This window comes from Sceloporus occidentalis, unplaced genomic scaffold (assembly GCF_023333645.1).
Source record: "Sceloporus occidentalis isolate IW3139 unplaced genomic scaffold, rSceOcc1.0.p SCAF_38, whole genome shotgun sequence".
Taxonomy (NCBI): Eukaryota; Metazoa; Chordata; class Lepidosauria; order Squamata; family Phrynosomatidae; genus Sceloporus; species Sceloporus occidentalis.
The window spans coordinates 2,615,692-2,632,455 of NW_028317018.1; the positions used below are offsets into that span (position 1 = coordinate 2,615,692).

The window sequence follows — 16,764 nt, forward strand, 5'->3', positions numbered from 1 at the left end:
AAAGCTATCTTGAAGCTAAGCCAAAACCAAGGACTGATTCAGCTCTCAGTCTACATCAGCTAAAAAATGAGCAGACTAGATGGGCTGGTTCTTACCTGCTGTCAAATTCCGTTTCTATGAAAAGTGTTCTATGTGTATTATTCTGGAAACTAATATTTAATACTTTGGTTATGTCTTCCTTTTTTATCTTTTTTTTTATTTTATTTGCAGTTTTGTCTTGTGAGGATTATTAAGAAAATACAAAATGCAGCACTTGCCTCCAGCTACTATACGTCTGCTGTCCAGCTCCCAAGTAATCACTTCTGTGGTTAGTGTGGTAAAGGAACTAGTGGAGAATGCTTTGGATGCCAATGCTACTAATCTTGACATTAAACTAGTAAGTCATCATATGATCTGGCGAATATAACTGGTTTTATTTTGAATGGGATATAACATTTTGGTTAGTTACATCTGGTTAGTGGTTAATTTCTGAAGTGGGACTTATTTACGAAAGGGTAAATGGTAAAGTATTATTCTGTAGTATATGACTGCCACGTTTGACTCTCTTTCATGTAGTACAGTGTTTAATAACCAAGAACTTCACTGTTAGTTGTCCTCCATGCCCTTTATGCTATCAATAAGGTGGATATTATAATAAGTGTCAGACCTGATATAGAACTTAATTTACACCTTGATTACTCAGTAGAAATTAGACATGGCTGACATTATTTTAGCTTATGCCACCTTTTCCTGGGCCCTTACTTAAGTGTAAGTCTGGGGACTGCCTTTTGTCCAATCTCAAAGCAATTTGTTTTAGATTTTATTCATTTTATAAGAAATTTTGTCCAAACACCAACACAGAGCATTATGCGTTTTGCTGTCTCTAGAAGAAGAATGTAAAATATGCCAAGCGCCCTGCGGTGCTTTTGCTAATGATGATTTTCTGTTATATGTAAAACAATAAAATGACTGAAATGTTGCATAGCAGCGCAAAACGATGGGAACAGATTTAGGTTACACCCATCGTTGGTATTATGCAGTGCCCCTTTGCCAAGGAAAGCAAGAGTGCTTGCCAGAGTTATGTGGGAGCTCAGTTAGGACAGATGTGACACATGCCAAAGGCAGTTATAAATGTTTATATGACAATACTGCAGGAATTTGGATAAAGGTTGTTCAGTGTGGCAATATCACTTGGCTGCCGGAAAACCCAGCAAGCCAGCCATGAGCCTTTTTATCATCTTGTGCAAGTGGATTTTACCTTAATGTTTTTTCTTTGAAAAGGTTAAATCTAAGTAGTCATTATTTAAGGCACAATAAACCCTTATAAGAAATAGAACTTAAATTGCTCTAACTCACATTTGAACAAGGAGCCAAACCAACTTGTTTCTTGTGACACTTTAAAATACTGAAAGGCATTTCTAATGCTCGACACCTACACTATTTCAGGTTACCTTTTTTAATGTAAAACAAGGTATGTAGATATGAACTAGGAACTTGACCAGTGGTCTGTAAATTGCAGCTTGACCAGTGGTCTGTAAATTGCAGCTAAGTGGCCACCTACTGATGACACGCGGCCATGGCTACACTTTCATTTCAGCCACCTTTAGTGAATATAGAAGTGTAGTGTGCAGCCACTTGTATCCAGCAGCCAACCGCACACTACAGTACTGCATCAAAAGTATTAACATTGATTGTCAGGCACCATCCCACCTTGCCCTGTGCAAGTGATGGCCAGTCTGGGCCTGGTTACTTACTATATATACTATTTTACTTTTTATTTAGTCATGAAACTCAATGAAAACGTTAAATATGCTATGTTAAGCAAATGAACCTTAGCAGATCTGTCATTTTATTATTTTCCTTTTAAAGGTTTAATCACAAAAGTGAAAATGTCATGTTATGCATTATTGTTAATTTGCCATGACTTTTTTCTGGGAAGACAAAATACCTTTAAAGAAGCATTTTATTCTTTCCTACACCATCCACTGTTCCATTAAATGTGTGGCATTATGGGTGTCAGTAAATTATCTTGCTATTGCATTCCTCTAGGAAAACTTTGGATTTGATAAGATTGAAGTGCGAGATAATGGTGAAGGAATCAAAGCAGCTGATGCCCCTGTTATGGGAATAAAACATTATACTTCCAAAATCAACAGCCATGAGGATCTAGAGAGATTAGAGACATATGGCTTTCGAGGGGAAGCTTTGGGTTCAATCTGCTCAGTAGCAGAGGTAAGATATTATTTGCCTATAACGTATCAATTTAATTCCACATCGTTGTACAGTTTGAGTGTTGGCTTTAAGTTGCAAGGAGAGGAGTAAGCATAATGTACAAAACTGTTGGAAACAATAATGTTAACTTACTATGGCTTACTCTGCTGCTTACAATGGTTTATTTTGGTCATTGAGTAAAGCAAACAGTAGGACCAGTCAGTGTCACAGTACCTGGTGTGTGAAAATGAAACTTTGGCTGTTATAGAGGTGGCCACACTAACTGATGACCAATTAATCAAGGGCATTTGATTAGCAGCACCTGTCTGCTATATAGTATCTTAAATCATATGGAAGCAGTACGAGTGTACTTAGTTTTTTTACACATGGCTTCTCCAGTTTGGCTTTATTTTTGTTGAATAACTCATGTCATGTGCTGTTGATCTGAGGTTGTATTTACCTAATTTGTAGACCTGCTAAGGAACCGATGGCGTTATTACTTCCTGATATGTAAAATCATTTTAAAGATGATGTACTTTCTTTCACACAACTGTATATACATATATGTGTATAGATAGATACAATAATAACGCTAGATTGAGTATTACAACCACAATCTGATATCTTTCCATAACATAGGTGCATATTACAACAAAGACAGCTGCCGACGACTTAAGCACACTATATATACTAGATAGCAGTGGACATGTTGTTTCTCAGCGACCTTCCCATCTTGGACAGGGTAAGCAATGATCATTTCTGTATATTAAAGATTAACCATTTCATGTATGTAGGAGATACTTCACAAAAAACGGATCCTATAGGACAGAGTATGTATTCCCTATGTCATGACCTGTTTGCTGCTGCATTGCTAAAGCCCTGCCATTGAACAGGAGATCAGGCTACCCCTGGCATCCTGATCTCCACTCTGACAAAGTTTGTGGCCCCATTGACAATGACTCTACCCTTGGGTGATTCCCCTGGGGCACTGGGGAAAAGACCATAGGCGTCGCTACAGGGGGGTAATTGTCCCCCTAGATTACCACCCTTTTGCCCCACCGAATTTGGAAACCCTCCCCCAGCTGTAGGACCAAATGGCACAGTACCATTTAAATATGTAGGCACACTGGGCAGTTGCCCAAGTGCCCTGTGTTCTGGGGGCCCCGTGGCAAATCACATTGCTGACAATGTTGGGCCGGTTAGAGAGAGAGATTATGATCTCCCCAAGCAGCCCTGCTCAGCGGGCACCCAATAAGCAGGGCTGGTTGGGGAGATCACAATCAGCCCAACATTAGGGAGGGCAAGGTCTGTCACTTCAGACCTCGGCTTTGGTGCTTCCTAATCACTATGCGGCGGCAATTGATGCCGAGCGCCGGGATATGGCGTGAAATGACAGACCTTGCGCGCCCAACACGGGATGTTGGATGATGAAATATGGAAGATGATAAAGGTAAGAAATGGGGAGATAGGGGAGCTACCATTTGTAAGCTTCTTCATGCTGTTACCATATAAAGTAAACATTAAACATGGCGGGTTTTTTCTTGCTGCTGTGACCTGAATTTAAGATGAACACATTGTATTAATGCAGAGTTTCAGTACATTATTTTGAATCAGTGTTAGTCATTGTGACGTGGGGGGGATACATAGTGATGTGAAATGTACTTTATTGACTATATAATTCCTAAAAAGTACAAAAAATTTATAAAAGTGTATTGCCTAGGCCTGATGCAAAACCTTACTAATAAAATTGTTTCTACACATTTAGGTACAACTGTCTCTGTTCTGAAATTATTTAAGAACCTACCAGTAAGAAAGCAGTATTATTCTACAACAAAGAAATGTAAGGAGGAGATTCGAAAGATCCAGGATCTGTTGATGGCCTATGCAATTATAAGACCAGAATTAAGGATTGTATTTGTACATAATAAGGTAAGATTTCAAATCTTTTTTAGAATGTTTCTAGAAAGAAATGCATTTTCATTTAAAAAATTAGGTACTATTATTTCCATATTTATGTACATAAGATAAAAATGATACTTTTCTTGCATGTTGTCATTTAGTTAGGTTATTTGCCCTCTTTGGATATCATTTATTTTTGCCTTTTTCTACGTTTTCATCTTTTGTGGAAGACAAAGTCCTGCTATAATGTAATGTAAAGAAGTTTTATTTTAATGAAAGGGTGGTATATAAATGGAGCAGCGTCTCAAGTGATCGAAATTAATAGTGAAGGAACTAAAAATGCATGGGACAGGTATATGCCTTACTGAATAGAAGACTAGACCTAGGAATAGTTAAGGTATGAGTCTACAACAGAAATAATGGGTAGGACCGTTCTTGTGTAAGCCTCAAGGTCTTGCTGAGCTTTATGTCCCTGAAGCCACTTTGTAGATTCATTGCCCCATTGAAGAGGTCTTACCTATAAAAAGGCCCATTTGTGCAGTCTACAAAAAGCCATCTGGACTAATCTTTAACTTGCTTTAAAGCATTTGCCATAACTTGTTTAGTATGAGCCATTAATAGCTGGGAACTTTATGGCTCCGGCTATGCTTTTAGAAGGAATATAGGGTGTGAGGAGCCTTTTCAGGTACTGTGGGCTTGATTAATGAAGGCTTTGGAGGTCAGCAGCCAATTTTAAAGCATGTTCACCATTTCATTGGAATCCAATTCAGAGTGCTATGTGACACTATCGAGTTTGATTGGTCAAAAGTCTGGCTGCTGCATTTCGTATGGCTTGCAGGTGACAGAGTTTTCTTCCTAGGAGGACCAAGTTAAGTGCATTACTGTGTTATAGACGAGAGGACACTAATGGTGGACTTGATACCCTGGGAGGGGCCAAACATGGCCCCTAATGACAAGCTCAGTGTTGCTAAATGCCTCAACATAGAGGCATTACAGCAACACGGTTTATACGAAGAAAATGGTTACCCTAGCTAGAGGAATGGGCTATATTATGTGTAATTCGCTAATATTACTTACTCTGTTTTTATCAGGTTTGGCTGTCATAATCACACAAAAGAGTCTTGTGGTGCTACACGTGTCCTATAAAAACACAGGATCAAGCTATGCTTAGAAGTCTGTTTAAGCAGGTGTAAAACAATGCTGTAAAGTAAGAATGTTTCTAGGAATTTTTCTAGGTATACTTGCACAAAGTCAGGAATTTTGTAGGCATAAAGTTAGGTATTTGATTAAACAATTATACCTAACAGGTGCCAACAATCATCAATTTAATATTTAGGTTAAAACACAATCATTAACTGAAACAGCTGTGTAGGAGGAATAAAACTGTCATACATTAATGTCAAAAGTCATACCCCATGGCAACAAGACATGTTAAAAAGGGGAAAAAAAGCATACACTTTGTGTGATAAAAAACACAAAATAAATTACTACCACAAAGGCTGTTGTTAGAATTAGTGCATGGAAAGGGTTAATATACCAGCAATTTGAAATGCCTTGGGGTGTAGTTTTCAAAAATATATGTTTGATGGGGTAAATTGCATTGGCCGGGTAAAGATACCCGAAATAACACATGGGGGCAGAATGACCAGATTTGGAAAAAATATGGTTTTGAAATAACAGAACGCTACTTGTACTTATTCCCCAATAACTTGCAGAAAAGATAACCATAAGTACTTTGGGTATTTCTAAACTTAAGACAAATAGAATCTATTTAGCAGTTTTGTTATTGGCTTTCTTAAATGAGTAAAATATTTTTAAAATAAAAGTGAGAATTTTTTTTAATTTTCATCATATTTTATAATTTTTCATAGGAAATTAGATCAAAAAATAGTATCTGAAGAAAGCACACGAGCACTGTTTAAAAGGCCTTGGTCACAAAGGGTACACAAAAAAACCCAGACTGGTATATGTAATGTGTGTGTGCGTGTGCGGGCATGTATGCTATTTTACATGGATCTCTATTGATGTGAGCATTAGTGCTTCTTAAAACTGTTTGCCTAATGTTTCTAGATTTGCACATTGCAGATTATGCTTTCCCTATTCTTTTACTTTACATTTATTTATATAGTGCCAGCAAATTGTGTAGCGCTGTTACAGCAAGGGACACTGATAATATATAACAAAAGCAATTTAAAAATTACAGTAACTTAAACACATGTTAAAACGCAGTGATACAGAACGTAAGAAATTATCTGCTTTAGCGAGTTTACAATCTATTGATTGATTTCCTAAAAGTGAATTTTGATTGTTTCTCACTGCATAACTCAAAAATTAGAGTGAATACATCTCAGTATGATATATATTGTTCACTAAGAAAGTGAGAAATGCAGTTAAAACCCTGAGAATAGGAGGTTTGTTTTACATGCCCATGTCACCACCGGGAGGCTCTGTGGTCACAGGGATTGCTGCCTCCCCACGTCCTAGGCTTTTATAAAGCAAGGTTGCTCGAAGCTTCCTTTACAGGAGCATTTACCCATGCTGATTTTGTTTTCTGGTTTTTGACTTCTGGCTCCAGACTCTATTTTTGATTTGTTCTCACTATTTCAGTACCGTGATTGAATCTGTGATTATCCGATCGTTGACTCTGGACTGCACTCTGTTTATGCCTCTGCCTAATCCCCTTAATAAGGTCTTGATTGTGACCTTGGCTATCCATTGCTGTAATATGTAATGTGCCAGTTATGTATTCCACACATATCATATCAAATATCAATGATCATTAACAGTTATTGCTGTTTATTTCATGCAACCTTACCTGTAGAATGAAAATTGTGGTCATATTAATCCCCCTCTTTTAATGTAAAAGTTTATGCTTCATCAACATCGGTCAGAGTAGTTAGAACTAAGAGTATATTTCCATAAGTTTCCAAAATAATTCCAAACATAGAGTGTCTGTTGAAAACAAGCAAATATTGCTTAGATCTGTTTAGTTATTTTAATGAAAATAAAGGAACCATGGGGACCCTGGTAGTTTGACAGACTTGTTCTATATTCCTGCCAGCTGGATCGCTCTGCTGTATATACTGCCTTGCCAGGGATGGTCTGTTTAATCGGACATGACATCAATGGAGTGACAACCATAGACTCGGCTTCTATTCCATATCACTATTATATTTTGCATATGATACATAATGATTCCTAGACGTCCTTGTACAAAATATAAAACACAAAGTTTGATTTTAAGATGGGTACAACTATACCATAACATGTGCCTCTTTGTACACAGTATATCTAGATTATTTGTCGAACTGGTTAGTTATGTTTAAGTGTGGCAGTCTAAGACCTCCAATGTATGGTTTTCTATTTGTCTTAATAGGTAACACCTCAAAGATGGCAAAATACTTTATTTTTTTTATTAAAAAAAGCAGTAGGACATATGTAACCACTAGACACAGGTTTTGTGAATGAAGGCCTCCAACCAAAATCTGTTGTCCAACAAATTATAGTACGAGACAGTAACAGATTAGGCACATGTCTCACAAAGCACAATAAAGTTACATGAAAATGTGCTGTAACAGCACCGTGCAACAATTACTTCCACTACTGCACACTACGGAGACAGAAACAAAATAATAATAAAGGCTAAAGTATTAAAATATGATGATTGCTTGAGGACCTGCTGCCAGCTCCCCCATTCTTGATCCCAGAATAGATGAGGTCGAAAAGGGCTTGGTGCGAACTGGTTAGATGGGTAGGTGCTCCCCAGCTGTAGTAGTTGCAGTAGTGTTCATCTATCTATAGCGTGTAAACAATGTGATAAAGGGAAAATAATGCTGGCTGGTTCCCTCACAATGACTGCATCGCATTTCTAGTCAGAATGAAGCCATTCCTGCCAAATATCTGCCACCTTCCACCAAAGGCACAGGATAATTAGTGTCCTGCCTGGTAAATGGTATTGTGTGTGGATTACCGCCATGAATACATCCTCTGATTAATACACTTTTAATGCATACAGCTACAACAGGGCCCATCTCACCTGTTGTTTCTGTAAGTAAAATGTTTTGTTATATATACTACATGTTTATGTCCTGTCTACCCTTTATACAGGGCTACGGAATATGATGGTGCTATATAAAACAATAAATAATAATTGTGTATTTTTCATCCAAACATTATACTTTAAGTGCAGCAAGCAAAATGAAGCAAAATGTTTAATGTAACAACACTAAATGAAACACAGTGATGTTACAATGGGGATATGTAAACATTTTAGAAAGTTTGTTTTATTTCACAGCACGAGGGTGCTCTTATGTCATCACATCCCACAGTAATCTTTAGTGAAACTGAGCAGATTGAAGATCAATATTCATGTGAATAAGGTACTTCTGCTAAAGTATTGACCGTTAAAATGAAAATCCATATAGAATAGACCGTGTAGGTTCATGAAGTACAGGATTATTTTGAGAGGATCATTTTGCTTAAATATACATTCGATAATATACTTGTATGGTTTTTTTAGTTCATATTTGATAATTTATTTTTGAAGTATTAATATAATTTTAGATTCTTCATCATCTCTTTGTCTGCATTTCATTATTTTAAACACTAGAGGTCACTTTTAAGCTAAATTTAAATTTAATATCTGTTTTTTGGGGGGGTTTTTTAATCAAGCTTTTAGCACTCAGTGTGACAGAGTTAAAGCATAAGGTGCAGGCAAAAAAAGGATAAGAGAAAAAAAACCAAAAAAACATAATGTGTATATTGGCAGAAGTGGCCAGAGATGGTTAGGGTATTAGTAACATAAATCATATGATAAGTGCAGGCATTTGTACAAATGGAGTTCCTGTGCCAGGTAAGATGTGCCAAGAAACTGAATTAGCACAAACTTCAGCAGCAGGTTCCAATTCCATCTGTGGCGTTGTAATCTTGATGGGGAAGCTGGCAGCATTATCATGGGTTAACATTTTTTACAAGATTGTATCTAGTGTCATCAGGACATATCTTCAGCTATAACCTGTGCTGAGTTGGGCAGCATCATGGCTGCAGTATCGCAATGCTTATTAATTATTAAATAAGAAATATTATTAATAAAATCAACCTGTTTATGAGACAAATCACAAAAACTTTCAAACTACATTACGTGAAGAGCTATCCACCCACTGTGAAAATACTATTCTCTATTCAGCCTATTTGGAGAAGTATCATGCAGTGCTCTATAATCCTCATTTCTTATTGTTTCATATCCTGCATATTCCTTCCATACTTCAAAAGGCTATTACATGCCGTGTAATAACAGCAGCGAACAGGTCAGTTATTTGTTGTCTCCAATGCTCTAATCCACCAGTTCCCGCATCTGCTCTGTTAACATGTGATAAACAATAAACGTAATCTCTTAGTGAGAAATATAATGCCTGTAAGAACTGCCTGTTTGAGACCTCCTGGACTGTAGGGTTAGGGAGAGCTGAAGCCCCTATATAATTAAATTGGCTTCTACTAGTCCCCTTACACTTATATACCCAGTTTGCCACTGTGGTTGTAATTAGTGACCCTAGCAATGAATGACACACAGAGAGAATTCCGCAATCAGACATGGTACTAAGTATAATTTACCATTCTGCTTTAGTGAACATTCTGCAATACTGATCCACGTGATTAGTGCACATGGGACTGTTCCACAAATGGCCTCTCTCAGGCCATTGAGGCTTTAGAATGACAACTGCTTCCCCATTTGCTTATTCCTGCATTGCTTCTTTTCAGTTGCTTGCGGGCTGCTCGGTATGTTTTGCTTGCCTAGACAGCCTGTAAGTACTTAGAACATACTGACACTTTTGCTGTCTATTATGTGGGCTAAAGGACCATAACTCCAGATGATAAAGCTTGCAATGCGGAGAGGCTATCTTGAGCCACACGGGCAATGTTTAGTACACAGCATATTTTAACATGTTAGTAATTTTAATTTGCCACTGTCCTCTACTGTAACAGCACTATGGAAACTGCTAAAGCTATATAAATAAATGGAATATGAATCAATGTGGGTGCCATATGAGCAAAGTGCACTCAGGGTTAAAGGAAGGACCATGGTTGCTTTGGGGGAGGACACAGCAGATGGGATACTTTGACAGGTGGCTTTCCAATCGGAAGTTGCCTTTGCAAACAACCATGTTTTTTACAAGAAAATAGCAAATTTGCAGAAAACTACTGCTCTTCCCACGGTCTCTGAAATGTTAGAATGAGGTAGATGTATAGAAAGGCATGCTGTCCTGAAGACATTCATTTAGGTTTATGTATTGAAGTATTAACATAGATGAATGTGCTAGATTAGTATAGAAAATGCATTATCAATGTGCTGATTGTTTGCTCTGGTGCATTTTACATAATGTATATTATCACAATGGTTCTTAAACTGAATATTTTACATCAAGGTTTGCTGTTAATATTCTTATTCAGGGAACTACAAAGTGAAAAGGACAGATATAGAAACAGATAATAAGATAGACGTTGTTAGAGTCTTGGTAAAAATCTTCAATCCTTTTATAAATTTACCAGATTTTTTTATGCATTTATTACAATGTGCAACTTGTAATAATTGCTATATAATATAATTGCTATATCCCCATAACCATATAAAAGGAAGGTTTCCAAATCCAGGCAAGCTAATGAATATATTTTGATAATTACTTCCCATTCTAGTTGTGCACAATTTAAACTGAAAACATGTGGCAGTTTTAATTGTATTTATACACAATAATGTCTTATATGGTTTAAAAAAAAATAACCCTACTTATTCTGAAAAAACCCAATAGATAATTTGTGTTGCTAAACTTTGATTACCTGAATAGCCATCCCTAGGTAATACATATGAAATGTTGGGATTCGTGGAAGTGAATTCTTCTTTACTGAGACCTGAACCGTGTAGAATAATATAAACAGACTTTGACAGATATGTTTATTCAACATTTTAAAATATATTAGGACCCTTTGTGCTTTCAAAATGTATGCAATCAGGTTATTGTGAGTCCCCCCACCCTCAAAGATTTCAGTTTGTTTTGCAATTGAATTGTTCATGTTATAGGTCACATTGAAGGTGAAAAAAGTTCTGACATGATTTATCTTTGTCTCATTCTTTAACATTAACCTGGCATTTTAACAGGGATGTGTAGACTTTATATCCACTGTATGTGTGTCCTCTTAACTAAGTTATGATGCTGCTTGTAGTGTACAGATCATACATGCAGCAAAGACTGATGCTGTAATTTTGGCAAGACCAGTTTATACAGTCATGCCCAATAGCAATAACTTGCCACGGAAATTAGCTATGGAAATTTGTCGCGGATTTCACAGTGCAGTCTTGGTTAAAATCTGAAGTTCATGGCAAGGTCGTGGGTCACCCTCGTGTGCAGAGACACCTGTGTTTTTCTGGGATAGGAAATACCACTCATATTCATTTTAAGTGACCAAATAATTTTGCACAATGTATTATAGGTGTTGACTGCTTTATGGCTTTTTTTTTTTTGCAAGTCAATCTGTAAACTTCTTGAAACCAAACTGGGGAAATGTCAAATCTGGGGGAGATAGCAATTAAAATGACAACACAGAAGTGGTGTGTATATACATCACCAGTATGCTCACAAAAAATGTTGTGTTGAATCATCAGTTTAATTGGAAAGAGGAGTAAAAATACCACCCATATCTATTCCAAAATATCAATTTGAGGCTTATGTAGGAAGTGTTTCCACAAAGAGCTTGGAAAATGTGGTGGCTGTTAGTGTGGAACAGTGTTCAGGTAAACAGCAGAAAACATGCTTATAAATGAACCCATTGACAACAATTAATGTGCCAGGCATGTCACGGAAATGCACCCCCTAAACGACTGTTGACTTGCCTGCCTCGTCATGGGGTTAAAGAAGCCTAGTCGGTGTTGCTGCAATGCCTTGACATCGAGGCATTCAGCTACACAAAACAAAGTTGAAAGCCATGTGATTGCTCTCAAGAGCAGTCACCTTTGTCATATATTTGGTGGTGTCCACCTGCAGAAACATGCTTAGGAAATTATACCTCCTAGGCTCAGCCAGTGTTGTTCGATATCAAAGCATTCAGAAATACAAAAAAACAATTAGGGACCCTGTGTGATCACTCCTGAGTGAGAGGCATGCTGGCTCATACAAGATGGGGTGTCTACTTTTCAAAAATATATGGTTTGATGGGTTAAATTGAATTGGCTGGCTTCAAAGGTGTCCCAAATAGGATATGGGCTCAGTATGAAAATGTCAAAATTCCTAATTGAAAAATGACATATACCAGGAGCTATTACATTACATTTATTTATAAAGCACTGGCAGATTCTGCAGCGCTGTTACAGTCAGTAAACACTTTTACATACAAAAACACATACAATAATAAACTGGTGCAAAGGAGAGGAGGGCCCTGCTCTTGCTAGCATACAATCTAGTCAGTGGTTGAGGGGGAAGCGAGACAATAGAGGACTGCTTGGATGGGGATGAGTTGATCTGGTTCCAATGATGTGTTGGAGCTGTTGATTGTTCAGATGGCTTGATTATGATGGTTGGGAGTACTGGGAAGCTATAAATTCATACCTGAAGAACAATGTGCGTGAAGAAAAAGAAATTACTACCACAAACTTTGTCAAAGGCTGGTGGTAGAATTAGTACATGGAAAATGTTAATACTACCATTTGAAATACGCTGGATTGTCTAGTCTTCAAAAACATTTGATGGGGTTAAATTAAATTGGTCGGCTTTAAAGATTTCTCAAAATGGACATGGGGCAGGGTGATCAGATTTGGAAAAAATGGTTTTGAAATAGCAATACACTACTTGTAATTATTGCCTTATAACTTTTCTCCAAATGTTGTTATTTTTTAATAGTAAATTAGATAGGATCAGTAAATGGTTTCTAGTCCTGAAAAAAAACAATAAATAATTTGAAGATGGCAGCTAAACCCAAACCCCAAAACACCCCAGAAATGTTAAAACCGCCATTGTCATATAGGGTACAAAAAATAAAAAGTCATTGAACTGTTGGTGCATATATAATTGTGAGATCGACTGCATTAAATCCTGTTGCTGAATTAGAAATAAAATAAGAGTACCTTGCCCAAAGTTACTCTCCCCATGTAAAATGACTGAGATTTAGTGTTCGATACACATTGTCTTAATGTTTTCCATGCTTGTTCCAGTATGTTGCCGGTATGTGCCGCTCTGTTTCTCTACCTAAAGACCTTCACCACTCTAAAGATGAATGGGTTTAATAGAAAATGATAGCTAGTTAATGCAGCTTTTTGTGTTTTAACAGCAAGAGATTGTGAAATAAAGCAGTGGCTGAAAATAATACTTTGACAGCAGTGGTCTTCTAAAACCACTTAGATATTAAGCATTAAACTGAATTGAACCTTCTCTAGTTTGTTAGTTCATAAAATATAATTTGTAAGTATTGCCCATCCTTCTTTACAGGTCAGTTTCCACAAACCAGGGTTTGTTGATTTAAGGAACGTTTTCTGTGAGTTTTTCATATCACAAATGTAAGATTATATTTTTACTGATTCTCTGACTTTCTTAGAATACAGTGCAGATCAGCTTTCTGCTATTTGGAAAAATGCATCTGTTATCTTTATGAACTAATAAAAAGAACTGTCTGACAATGTTCTTTATATTATGATTGTGTGTGTATATGTCCATTGCATCACTCTAATAAATCGTTAGCATAATCTCCTAAATGTGTGCATTCCTGTAAGAATATCTCCTCCTGTAGCTATTTTGCTGTGTGCCACAAGCCAGAGAGATTAGATGTGTTATGCAGATCCCTGCTTCCTGTGGATAAGGATCTACTTCTTGGAAATGGAGATGTTGTCACCTAAAATCTGCTGTGCTCGTTTACAAAAAAACAGTGTTTGCCATTTGGTTGTATGTGGAAACGTGCAGCTGTAGCACAGCTGCCTTAAAAGTTTCCATTTTGTAAGTAAGAAAATAGGTGTTGTTTTTTCCGCCTATTTTAATTCACGATGAATTCCATATTGAAGTCCTTAATGTCAACAATAACCCTATATGACCTATCGTGCACGACAGTTATATGAATTGTACATCTTTCTCTCATTATGTATAGGCATCTATCCCTTTCTATATTTTATACATTTATCTTGCTCCCTTTAAAATTTCAAAAAAGAAGTGTGTCAAAAGGAAAGTTTGCCAGGGAGTTGTAGTTTCGCTTCTTTTATATCACTATACATTAATTAAGGTCAACCTGGGTGAGAGCATGACTAACACTAATATACAGATTTCTTCACGGTCTCAACACCCACTGAAGGAAGCATGATGGAGGGCCTTCTCAGCTCATCTTGCTGGAGAAATCTGTTGGTGGTGTCTCTTCATACAAATAGAGAATTGACATCACAACTCTCCAGAGAACTCTCCCTTTAGGGAATACAACCTTAACTCTGTGTAACACAATAGAAGATTATAATAGCAGTTTTTTAGAAGCTCAACTCTCCTGACTAAGATAGGAGAGGAATAAACACGACCAACCTGGTCTTTTTTAAACACTCCTGATTTGGCCAGGTGAGGTACAGCCAACGTCACCTGTAGAAGCTTCATCTTCAATGCAAATCCTGGCCCGGAATTTTAAGGCTTTTGGAATACCATCCTACCCTGCTCTGATTAAACGTATTTATTAATACTGGTAATATTTTTTCCATGTGAGTTCTCCTTTATGCTGTGAACAGTGGGTGGAAACACATGCTTTGCTGTCCTGCTTTCTGCACTGTAGTGAACTGAATGAATTGAGGTCTGCAAGAGGATATACTTGGCCGGCTCCTGATGGAGTGTCTTTAATGATACACTATCAATTAAGTACTATGTGCTGTGTCATCATACTGAAGAGTTTCATGTTCAGGCTTGGCATTTTATAGACACTTGGTTTCTATAACCTGGAAAATATATACACGTGTAAGTGTACAATATCGGGATGCCCATTAAGATCGTGTGTATTGTAAACATTGGTTGCTATGAACTGGGCTTATGCACTTTAGGAAGTATATGTATTGTTAGTACTACAAGTTTATGTTTTTTTCCATTTAATTATCTGCATATATATGTTTATAGTTTGTTATATTTAAGTAACCATCAATTTGTACTTCTTTGTGAAATAATAAACATGCTGAAGGGATTTTCTCACACGGGCTCCCTTGTTTGTAACAAGTATCTGTGCTGATGCCAAAAACAGTGCTTTGCCAGGTATTTTATTGATCTAATTGTCTTGCAAGACGATAGCACAGGAATGCAGTAGTTTTGGTTGAAAAAAGACAGAGGTCCATCAAGTTCAACCCTTCTACATATCCTTCTGGCTTTTTTATGGGGGGATGATTCCTTCTTGACTCCATCTTCTTGAAGATAATAAGATTTCTTCTTGGATCAAGAAGCTCTCAAATATTAATGGTAATTCCATTATTCATAGCCCCATATGGTCTGCTTTTCTTGAAAAAAGAAAACAAAAACAAAAAACTCCAGACCCTTTTTAAAGGCAGCAATTGTATTTCATAGAATCACCTCTATTGGAAGTGAATTCAATACCTTTATTTCCCTTACTGTAAAGAATGTCTTCCTTTGTTGTGTATGAAATCTTTGCTCTTCCAGTCTCAGAAGATGACCTCTTGTTCTTTGTACATTTCTGTTAATTAACAGGTAGCTAGAGAATTATTTATATTGACCTGCACCAATTTATTCAAATTTAGGATATATGTGCAGTTTTCCTTCATTTTGTTTTCATTGAGACGTGAAAAGTGAAAGCAAAGGTGATCATGCAAGAGTGCAGCCTAACTGATGTCAGGAAGCAAGTGCCGCTCATTTCACTGAAACAGTTACCACCACAGCAAATACAGTTTATTTCAAGAATACCTGTAATAGTAAACGTGGACATGGGTTTACATAAATAGTTGCTATTTTATGTGCGTGTTTTAAACTTACAAAATAGGAATAATAGACATTGCTCCCTTTTTAATGTGTCAGTCCAGAGTACATGGCCTATTGTAATATCATGCTAACCCATATAAAAGGTGCAGAAATCTGATAACCAACCCCATTCTGGTAAGTGTAATTGTGGCATGTTGACATCTTTTATTGAAACGTGAAAAAATTTCCATTTTGTCATTAAAAGTTCTAAGCTTGTTCTGCACTCGAGCAACATTACATCTTCAATGCCCATCAGAAACTTATTATACTTAGGGGAAAAAGAGTTCAGAATGGAACATGCTTAAAAAATATTAACGGTATCCACTATCACAAAGTTTGCATTTAATTTAATATGTCCTCATGTTTCCTACCTTTCTGAAAAGCTGTTTACTAAAGTGATCTTTTTACAGTTAAGTATATCAGCTACTCAGGAGGCCAGGCAGTGTAATAACATCCTTGCATTAATCAGCAGCTCAGATTTATTACTGTACCTATGTGTCCACTCTCACATAATCTTTAATAAACAGCATCATGTGTATTCAGTATGCTGACCCACATAACAGTACAGCGATTTCGTCATACCCTATTCCATTCTGGAAAGTGTAATTGTGGCACAACTCTTGCAATTAAAGTGCTAATTCTCAAATGGGTTTCCAGAATGGGACAATTTAAACATACACTATATGGATAAAGGTATTAGGATACACCTGTTACA

The 16,764-nt window shown here is 36.9% G+C and overlaps 1 protein-coding gene across 1 annotated transcript in view; it reads left to right on the forward strand.

Moving 5' to 3' along the window:
• Positions 1–244: 244 nt before the first annotated feature.
• The window catches only part of LOC149290627 (PMS1 protein homolog 1-like), a 36,022-nt gene continuing 19,502 nt past the window's right edge, over positions 245–16,764 (forward strand). Inside the window, exons 1-4 of the mRNA XM_089488429.1 lie at positions 245–376; positions 2,029–2,211; positions 2,830–2,932; positions 3,956–4,119. Of these exons, the coding sequence (XP_089344555.1) occupies positions 245–376; positions 2,029–2,211; positions 2,830–2,932; positions 3,956–4,119 (582 nt within the window). The remainder of the gene's footprint in view (positions 377–2,028; positions 2,212–2,829; positions 2,933–3,955; positions 4,120–16,764) is intronic.